Source organism: Gadus morhua, chromosome 1, assembly GCF_902167405.1.
Source record: "Gadus morhua chromosome 1, gadMor3.0, whole genome shotgun sequence".
Lineage (NCBI taxonomy): Eukaryota > Metazoa > Chordata > Actinopteri > Gadiformes > Gadidae > Gadus > Gadus morhua.
In genome coordinates, this window is record NC_044048.1 from 30,436,971 (window position 1) to 30,447,710 (window position 10,740).

Genomic DNA, 10,740 nt, shown 5'->3' on the forward strand with positions numbered 1-10,740 from the left:
GACTCCGTCACCATCCCGTCTTGTCAGACGTTGGCGTCGGACACGGAGGCCTGGAGGTCGTGGGCGGGTGTTGAGAAGACAGAACATTTCTCTTTTGGACTTTGGACTAAATAGTTAAAATGTACATTAAGCATTATGCCCGTTTAGGGATGCATGGGGGGGTCCATCTGGAGCGGGACGGTGCTGAAGGAGCGTGAGGTGGGTCAGCGGGGGGCTGCTGGATGGGGGCTGAATAATGGATGGTCGCCGGGCCCCTGGACTGCATAGTAACCCGTCCTCAGAACAGGAAGTCTACTCCGATCTGATTGGATCTGGGTCTGGCCGTCACAGCCAATCAAGCGGTTGTGAGCTGAAGGATAGGGGCCTGGCCCTCCGACTCACTGTTTATTACTCGGGCTGCTGAGGTGAACCACTGTGATTAGGTTGGACCGAGGCTAATCTGCTGATTCGTCTGCATTCAGTAGAGAAGTGATGCCCTGGTTGAGTCAGGCAGGCAGCAGCTAATCGAAAAGGGATTTCTGCAGAAGGCCTCCTTCCCAGGGTGCAAACAAAGAGACTGAAGCAACCAGCAGAGGAAGAGCCACAGGACTGCTTCATGCAGATAGCAGTGAACAGCCCCATCCCCGTGTGCCTTCACATGGTTTCATCTATTCCTGAAGAAGCCTACAGCTGTTTGGAGTGGAAATATATCTGTTTCCCAGCCCACTGTGTGTGTGTGTGTGTGTGTGTGTGTGTGTGTGTGTGTGTGTGTGTGTGTGTGTGTGTGTGTGTGTGTGTGTGTGTGTGTGTGTGTGTGTGTGTGTGTGTGTGTGTGTGTGTGTGTGACACTCAGCCGCACGTGATCGGTGCACATCCGTGACTTTCACCGTCTCTCCCTGCTGCAACTGCATCTTTCTCTCCCCTGCCCTCCCTCTATCTCTCTCCCCCGCCCTCCCTGTATCTCTCCCCCTCCCTCCCTATATCCCTCCCCCCTCCTTCCATCTATCTCTCCCCCTCCCTCTCTCAGCCGTGATATTTCTGCAGTAAGGAGCACACACTAGCATTATCTTTCTTAATTACAATTTCTCTCTTTCTCACACACACACACACACACACACACACACACACACACACACACACACACACACACACACACACACACACACACACACACACACACACACACACACGAAGTTTGACATTGGAGAAATATCCGTCCTTTTAGTTAAAATGATGCCGGTGGTGAAACATCATTCTGGGTAAAATGCTAACTCTGATCTTTTGAAAAATCAAACCAAGGTGCGATGACGTGCGACTTGGCAGAACGGTATCACACATTAGAACAGATCAGCAGTGCAGCACCAGAAGGTCTTACCCATAGCGCATGGGCTCTGTGTGTGTGTGAGCCATAGGCCATAGCCTTTACCACTCCTTAATGGATTCACAGCTCATCAATTCCAAAGTATGTGGACAAGGAAAGCGAATGAATTTACTTAGCAAAAGGCCCATGGTAATTCATCGACACCTCAAGGCAGTATATAACCTTATAAATAACATTGCAATAATGTCCTCTTGGCAGAATAACGTGTTCTGTTCTGATGAATGATGATGCACATGTTGAATCCTCATTACTGACCACCCATGTAATAATTATATTCGAAGGCATCATGTAAGCCAGGGGTGATCCATGCACAATGCATTCACAAACCCTCACGCTTAATCTGCTGGGTAGAGTTCTGGTTCTTTGTAGAAACCAAAAGTGTTTCTGAGGAAGCCTCTGGGCGTCTGATAACCCCCGCGTGGCTCAGTCGACCGAGCGCATCACCTGGTCTAATTATACCAGAATATCTCCAGGGAGATCAATAAAAACACATCGTATACCTCCCATCTGCTGGGGCTTCAATCGATAACCCGACAGCAACGCGTAACATCGCGTTCACCTTGGTGTTCCTCAGTCTGAAGCAGACATGAGATGAGACAGACAGTGGAAACAAGACAAGACCTCCCCTCTTATAAAGTGGTATAAAGTGGTATAAAGCGGTATATAGTGTTATAAAGTGGTATAGAGTGGTATAAAGTGGTATATAGTGTTATAAAGTGGTATATAGTGGTATAGAGTGGTATAAAGCGGTATAGAGCAGTATAAAGTGGTATAAAGTGGTATAAAGCGGTATATAGTGTTATAAAGTGGTATATAGTGGTATAGAGTGGTATAAAGCGGTATAGAGCAGCATAAAGTGTTATAAAGCGGTATATAGTGTTATAAAGTGGTATATAGTGGTATAAAGTGGTATAAAGTGGTACAGAGTGGTATAAAGCGGTATAGAATGGTATAGAGCGGTATAAAGCGGTATAGAGTGGTATTAAGCGGTATAGAGTGGTATAAAGCGGTATAAAGCGGGTTTAAGCGGTATAGAGTGGTATAGAGTGGTATAAAGCGGTACAAAACGGAATCGAGTGGTATAGAGGGGTATAAAGCGGTATTAAGTGGTATAGAGTGGTATAAAGCGGTATAGAGTGGTATAAAGCGGTATTAAGCAGTATAGAGTGGTGTAGAGCGGTATAGCGCGGTATATAGTGTTATAAAGTGTTATGAAGCAGTATAGAGTGGTATAAAGCGGTATAGAGTGGTATAAAACGGTATTAAGCGGTATAGAGTGGTATAGGGTGGTATAAAGCGGTATAGTGTATCGCTTTGTGACAACTTTCAGGACTGAGAGAATGAGGCCGATTCAGAATGCAGCACAGACGGGGAAGCACATGAAACAATTTCTGTAGTGTGACGACCTCAGTTTAACGATCAGAACTGTCAATCACCAAGCATCACAAGACAGCTTTCTCCCTCTAGTGTGTGTGCGTGTGTGCGTGTGTACGTGCGTGTGTGTGCACGTGCGTGTGCCACAACGATGCCTCATTGTGGGTATCAACTACGCTTCATTGCAGACATGTATTTATTTAAATAGACGGAAATTCTGCGTCTAAGCTTTCATAAGTTTACATATTAGGCCGTTGGGTTTTATTACGCTGTAAAATCTGCCGTTCATTGGTTAGAGCCGCTGTCTTATACGCCATTTTCCCTCAGATCTAAAACGGGGTAAAAGATGTGCTGTCTCACTTATTCAATAGCCACAGAATAGGCTGCTAACAGTCAAGAGCGCCCACTCTTGATTTCCGCATTCAGTAACTACGACCCTTCTTCACCCGATCAACGTAACCTGGTCGGGCCGCACCCGTCCAGTGCGCCTAAAACCAACAACCACTTAAACAGCATATCTCACCGCATAGTAAAATAAACGTTTTTTACTTCGATCAATCCACGCCTAAAACAAGGAGTCATTCCAGAGCGGATCACTGGGCCGGGTCAGGGTCCACGAGTCCTGTCTGCCCAGGGTTCAACTCCCTGGCCCCCTCTTCATCCAGCCTGGCCTTCCCTCTTCATCACCCCCCCTCCACCCTAGTCATCTTCCTCGTCCTGCCTTCCAGCGGCCACTGACCGGAGCTGACCCCGGCCGGCACCATTCATCACAGGGGCCGTCACCAGGAGGTCGACAGGCTTTATAACAGGCCTATGCTTCACACAGTATCTCCTCAAACCTCATATCCTCACCTCAACCACCTGATCGGAGGTCGCTACGTTAATGTTCACGGTGATGGTTTCAATCTGAAGCAGTATAAACGATGGACATTCCTCATGTTGTGGTACCTGACCATGGTACCATACAACATCTTTTGTATAATCCTTCTCAATAAAATGTCACTGAAAGATAATGGGTTGTCCCATAAAGAGGCTCTGCTCCAACCAGCTGTAGTGTTTCTGTTTTACGGCCTTCAGAAGCAAAGCTAACAGCTGCCATCTGCGTCCGCCCTGCTGCAGGGCTTTTATTTTGAAAGGTCAACTTCCACTTAGCCCGACCCAGGGAGACACGCAGCACGACGGCTCTGGAAGGACGGTGGTTTGGCCCAACATGGGGGCCTTCGGCCGAGCCGTATCCGTCGGCCCTTAGCTCAGGAGGCAGTGAGCCGGGGGAGGCAGTGAGGAGGGGGAGGGGGAGGCAGCGAGCAGGGGGAGGGGGAGGCAGCGAGCAGGGGGAGGGGGAGGCAGTGAGCAGGGGGAGGCAGTGAGCAGGGGGAGGCAGTGAGCAGGGGGAGGCAGTGAGCAGGGGGAGGCAGTGAGCAGGGGGAGGCAGTGAGCAGGGGGAGGGGGAGGCAGTGAGCAGGGGGAGGGGGAGGCAGTGAGCAGGGGGAGGCAGTGAGCAGGGGGAGGCAGTGAGCAGGGGGAGGCAGTGAGCCGGGGGAGGCAGTGAGGAGGGGGAGGGGGAGGCAGCGAGCAGGGGGAGGGGGAGGCAGTGAGCAGGGGGAGGCAGTGAGCAGGGGGAGGCAGTGAGGAGGGGGAGGGGGAGGGGGAGGCAGTGAGCAGGGGGAGTCGTGTTCCAGCTCAATTGAAAACGCATCAAGCGTGAATGCTTGTAAAGCACGTCAATATGGAAAACCAGTCCTCCAACGGCCTCCCCCCGGCCCCCGACCGGCCTCCCCCCGGCCCCCGACCGGCCCCCGACCGGCCCCCGACCGGCCCCCGACCGGCCCCCGACCGGCCCCCGACCGGCCCCCGACCGGCCCCCGACCGGCCCCCGACCGGCCCCCGACCGGCCCCCGACCGGCCCCCGACCGGCCCCCGACCGGCCTCCCTCTCAGTGATAGGAGCAGCTCAGCCAGTTGTACCTCCTGGTGGACCGGCCCCAGTGAGTGGAGTGAAGCCCAGCCGCCAGAATCCCTCTCCTGCACTGGTCTCCTCTTCCTCCTCCTGCACTGGTCTCCTCTTCCTCCTCGCTCCACGGCGGCCATCCGCCCGCCGGAGGCCCGTCCACCCTACTAGGCCTCACACACTGGGCTGGATGCTGATTGGTCGGCCATTACAACATCGAACATTAGGTTACGTAACCCAGCAGCCACGGAGAACGCATCGCGGGTACTGATGAAGAGTTCACCATTTGATGTCCACACACACACACACACACACACACACACACACACACACACACACACACACACACACACACACACACACACACACACACACACACACACACACAGCGAGCACTCCTTATATGGAAAGTGTGCATATACCAGAAGTCCACAGAACTACATGAACTCACACAAACATGCAAGGCTGCATCACATAACCACTCAGTCATAACATTAGCTTCGATGTGTCTGAGTCCAGGGCTTACAGCTGAAAGAGGCGCACGCACGCACGCACACACACCATCACACACACTCCCACACACACACCATCACACACACACACCTGACGGCTCTCTGTGCGTCATGAGGTCACAGCTGGTGACATCACCACGTCCATGTCATGCATGCGTGCAAACATGTCTGTTCACGCCTCTCACACACACACACACACACACACACACACACAGTTCCCTACAGCGAGTGAGAACAATAAGCCAAGTGTGTGGTGAATGCCAAGCGTCCACTAGCTGAGCCAGCACCCTCATTATATAGCCCTATCCCGCTATGCTGGCTCAGTCTCAATGGTAGAGATGGACAATACCCCCAATTCACCAGCAGGCCTTTATATACACTTTGACAATCGCTACCTTCTAGTACATATCATAAACTGTTCAAAATAAAAAGGTTTTAACCTCAAAAAATGAACATGAAACAAACAATCCGCCTCAAGACCATTTATTGTGGCAGCAGGCCAGGCTGTGCAGTGCAGTGAGTCTCCACCGGGGGAGCAGTGCAGCCACTCATGTTACTGTCACCGTGGAGCAGTTGGGATAATAACACTGTAGCGTCAGGTACGACCCGCCGACTGTAGCGGAGCACGGGACCAACCACGGCCCACGACCTCCGCGAAGGACGGCTCGCTGTCAAACCACCTTAGCCTCGTGTGTGTGTGTGTGTGTGTGTGTGTGTGTGTGTGTGTGTGTGTGTGTGTGTGTGTGTGTGTGTGTGTGTGCGTCTCAGCGGGGGGCTGGCCCTGGTCCAACAGGCTGCTCCTGGGTTCTGCATTCTGACCATGTGATCAGAGCGCAGCCTCGTCCCAGCTCCCCTCGCTCCCTACATCGCTCCCTACATCGCTCCCTACATCGCTCACTACCTCACTCACTACTCCCTCCCTCACTCACTACTCCCTCCTTCCCTCCCTCACTCACTACTCCCTCCCTCCCTCCCTCCCTCACTCACTACTCCCTCCTTCCCTCCCTCACTCACTACTCCCTCCCTCACTCACTACTCCCTCCCTCCCTCACTACTCCCTCCCACCTTCCCTCCCTCACTCACTACTCCCTCCCTCACTCACTACTCCCTCCCTCCCTCCCTCCCTCCCTCCTTCACTACTCCCTCCCTCCCTCCCTCACTACTCCCTCCCTCCCTCCCTCCCTCCTCCCTCCCTCACTCACTCACTACTCCTTCCCTCCCTCACTACTCCCTCCCTCCTCCCTCCCTCACTACTCCCTCCCTCCCTCCTCCCTCCCTCCCTCACTACTCCCTCCCTCCCTCACTCCTCCCTCCCTCCACTTCATGTCATTCTGCTGCAGAACCCCTAGCGTCCCCCTCCAGCTCTCTGGGGTGTGGCTGCCATGACGACCACCCTGAACCACTGAGCGGGGGGGGGGGGGGGCTAACACACAGCTCCAGGCTGCGGGGGTAATGGTGGAGGCCTGGAGGACTGTGAGCAGAGAGAGTAGGACGGTCTTAAGAGAGGATTGCCACTGGCTCAGCCTGATGAGGCTGATGTAAGCACACACAGAGAGAGAGTCAGAGATAAAACAGGCAGATAGTTGAAGAGCGAGCGGCTTTATGAAAGGCTCCGTGCCATCTCGCCTCGCATGACCAAAGAGCCAGCTAGAGTCAGCTAGAGTAGAGTCAGCTGGGGGGGCTTGGGCCAAGAGCCGCCATGCAAGGCAGAGGCCACACTGTGCTCCTGCTTCTGTTAAGGCATCAAACCGTCCTTCAAAGCCGTCTTTACAAAGCCCTTAAAAAAGGCTTTTAGGTGACTCATGGTCACAGGTGGAAAGAAAACCCTGTCATGTCTGACTACAAACATTCCAAACACACAGTCTCCACAGCGTCATGTTGACACTCATAACCAGCCTTATTATCACCAACAAGTATCGGTAGATATAAGATAACACCAATAAGTAGTAAAGATTTAGTGAACATAGGGTTCCTCAAGCTTTAGGCCCAAATATGTCAATGCATTGACATTTGCAATTGTTTGAATACATTTGACGGTTACAATGTAATTACAGTTTATAGAACATTGCGTCACATAAACTTAAACAGGGTCAGCTGCCTGAAGCCATGCAACGGTTGGCTTTAAGAACTCAACCATACTTATCCATTCAGCAAGCAAACATTTTAGGATTGACACAGAGTGGCTGTACACAAAATCCATCTTCATCATCGATCCCATAATAAGCTTTCCGAGGCGCAGACAGACACAATTAGCTGACACAGCAGTGGAATATAGATGAAGGTCATCTCCTCGTCTTCCTCTTGGACCAGCCGTCCGACAACTGATATAATGACTTATACACACACACACACACACACACGTCGGATTACAATAAAAGTTGGATTATCTGGAAGCTTTTCATTTTTTATAATGTAAGAAAAGCTGGAAAAATAGAATGAAATACAACCCAGTCGACCTCGTATTGGTCTGACGAGGCTGATATGATAAAAATATACAAAACAAAACCTCAACTACTAATTTATAATACGGTGAAAGCGGGCATGTCCTTCATGGTCATGTTTATGGGTGGTGGGGGTTGGCTGGGGGGCCCAGAGCCCCTGAATGGTACAGCAGTGTCCCCCGGCTAGGGCCGTCCCCCAGCTAGGGCCCCCCCCCCCCCCCCCCCCCCCCCCCCGAGGGGAGGAATGCCAGCCTGTAAGGCCGTCATTCTCCCAGCCATCCCCCTTTCAGTTTGCTCACTCTAACTGGGCCCCCCCCCCCCCCCCCCCCCCCCCCCCCCAGTGGGTTCACACGGGGGTGCTGGGGGGAGGTCCGGGTGCGTGCTGTGTTGTGTTGTGTTGTGTTGTGTTGTGTTGTGCTGTGTTGTGCTGTGCTGTGCTGTGTTGTGTTGTGTTGTGCTGTGCTGTGCTGTGCTGTGCTGTGCTGTGCTGTGCTGTGTTGTGTTGTGTTGTGTTGTGTTGTGTTGTGTTGTGTTGTGTTGTGCTGCGCTGCGTTGCGCTGCGCTGCGCTGCGTTGCGTTGCGTTGCGTTGCGTTGTGCTGTGTTGTGCTGTGCTGTGTTGTGTTGTGCTGTGTTGTGTTGTGTTGTGCGTGGGACTTACTGGTGGAGTTGCCTTGCATATGAATGATGCACTTGGAGTCCTTCCCCATCTCCCGGGAGTTGAAGGGTCGAACCCGGACCGCGACTTTCACAGACCCCGACATGGCGGCGGCGTTTACGGCCGGATCCGAAGAGGATTGTTCTTCCTTTTTTCAGAAATAGGTCCTTCCTGCCTGGGTGACGAAACAGGAAATGAGGACAGTTGGTTGATACTGTGCATCTATTTGAATGCATAACATAATAGTAACCCTGCTCTTTTCTAACGTTTATACCTTCATAGTACATACATTGGATATATAAAACCCAAGAAAAGGCCTAAAGGTAGAGACTAGACTAAACTAAGACCCCCCCCCCCCCCCTTAATAATCCCCATCTTCAATCATAACAGACCCAAAAACATGGCCGCCCACAACAACTGACGTCCTCCATTAGTCCTCAGAAAGATCATCTCGAGCGATGACAGCTGAATAAAAAACTGATTCTAGGTTATTAGGACTCAGATGAGTAGGCCTATGCCTATTACTACAGCAAAACTAAAATAAACAGATGTCTACTGTTCATAACTCCCACGGTCATCTCCATGACCCACTATTAATAGGGCTTGGGACTCTTATGAACACACTTTTAATACCTTAAATCCAGGCCTTGGCTTCGGACGGACACTATCATCAACGCCTTAATGCTTTCCATGTACATACAATGTGATGTTTTCCATTAGCTCCGTCCAGCCAGCAATACTGTCCTTCAGAATACGCCCATGAAACCCAATCTGTTCGGTTTGGAAAGATCTAGGAGCTATGGAGCATCGAGCCCAGCACATTAGTTCCTCTAAATGAAATACTATAATACGGTTTAATCTACTGATGGGATAAGAAATAACCTCGTCCTGGTTTCCTAGGACAGTTGGACGGTTGTAACCCCTGTAGGAAACACCGCTTTGATGTCATATATGGCTTTACATAAAGCGGGATTCACTGATAACAAAAGCAGATGTGGGGATTAATAAGTCTCCAAATCTTCATCCAACTCTGATGGGTTGGCCGCCCGGAAAGAGACGTGCACCATTCTCCCCGTTTGTGACTCTTTCTACACGACTATATCAGATGTACACAAGATAAACACCGTAATGCTCGATTGTCTTTACAAGGCCTGCAATAAACGAGAAGGTAAACGTTGTAAAACAGCACATTGATCCGATTCAGCCGCACACCCTGCCGATTAGAATAGCCCGACGGGTTGCTATCGAACACGACCCGGCCGACCGCAGCCCTGCACGTTAGACCTGCATTTATAACTGATGTGTAGTGACACCAAGGCCTCACGTTACTTTACATCTAAACCATGTACAAACGGTGAGGTATTACTTACTTTTGGAGGTTTTCAGTGAGACGACAGCGGGACCATACGGGAGCAGCGACCACTATGGGCGTCAGTGTTTATCAGTATCTGCAAGCAGAACATTGGTTGTAACGTCCACTTTTATGAAAAACACCCATTATAGCGGCCTCCTCCGCCGGACTTCCAATGCGTGCGACGTATTTTTCCGTTGTTTTCCAGTTTAAATTAAAAAGGAAGTCCTGTATCTGCACACAAGCGAAAAAGAATTGATAGACTGCCTTGATTTACCGAAGAGATTACGTCAACTCCATCTACGCAACCGCGACTGACAGTTCGGTCGACCAATAAGCAGAGAGATGCGTGTGAGCAATGCGTTTTTCCACCAATCGCGTTTGTCTAGGCGATTTTTTTGACGTCGTGACGCCATACTGCAGGATTTCTCCCCACCGCTCCCAGTAGCTTCACCGCGCCACTAGGCCTCTTTAGAGGCTGGGCCCTGGGTCACTGGAAAGGCCGCCGCCTGGTGGAACCCGAGAGAACTGCCTCCTCAACGCCTCACCGAGTTGATTCTGAAACCGCGATGTTAATATTATGCATAGAATGCTTTACGCATGACGATCCATTAAGAGATTAGGACACACAAATAATCAGTCATATAAAAATACATCTGATTATTTTTCATTCTGTATTGGAAAATTACCAGTACATACTGTACAAGGCAGTTTTCACTTTCCCCAATGCATTACCAGTACTGGTAATGCATTGGTAATGGATTGGGGGAAAAAAATAAAGTGAAAGCTGATTCCAACGGCAGTAAAATCACTGCCCCTAGACAGCCAGGATACAGAACACATCGGTATGATGCAGCATCATTACCGTTTGAAGTCCTAGTTTTCTCTCCATGTGAAGACATTCTTTTCTTTGTTTAAAACAAACGGGGTTAACTGAATACAATTATTCAAACAATACATTTCCATGGCTCTCTGGGATAGCCGGCCCGTTGGCCGTATATGGGTCTGGTATTCAAATCAGGAGAAGTAAATCCACCCCAGGTTTACTCAAGGACTAGGACCTGTCAAAATGGAGGCTGAGAACCAGAGCATGCTGTGG

At 50.8% G+C, this 10,740-nt stretch overlaps 1 protein-coding gene across 19 annotated transcripts in view; it reads right to left on the reverse strand.

The window, feature by feature from the left end:
- The window catches only part of kif1b (kinesin family member 1B), a 79,381-nt gene extending 69,416 nt beyond the window's left edge, over positions 1-9,965 (reverse strand). For 11 of the 19 annotated variants that reach the window (XM_030358549.1, XM_030358503.1, XM_030358569.1 and 8 more), the window contains exons 1-2: positions 9,661-9,964; positions 8,294-8,465 (exon numbers count right to left, since the gene is read on the reverse strand). In XM_030358549.1, the coding sequence (XP_030214409.1) occupies positions 8,294-8,396 (103 nt within the window). In that variant the 5' untranslated portion in view covers positions 8,397-8,465; positions 9,661-9,964. Of the gene's footprint in view, positions 1-8,293; positions 8,466-9,660 lie in introns of all 19 variants that reach the window. The other 8 variants (XM_030358421.1, XM_030358458.1, XM_030358468.1 and 5 more) reach the window with 2 other exon arrangements.
- Between the last annotated feature and the right edge of the window lie 775 nt (positions 9,966-10,740).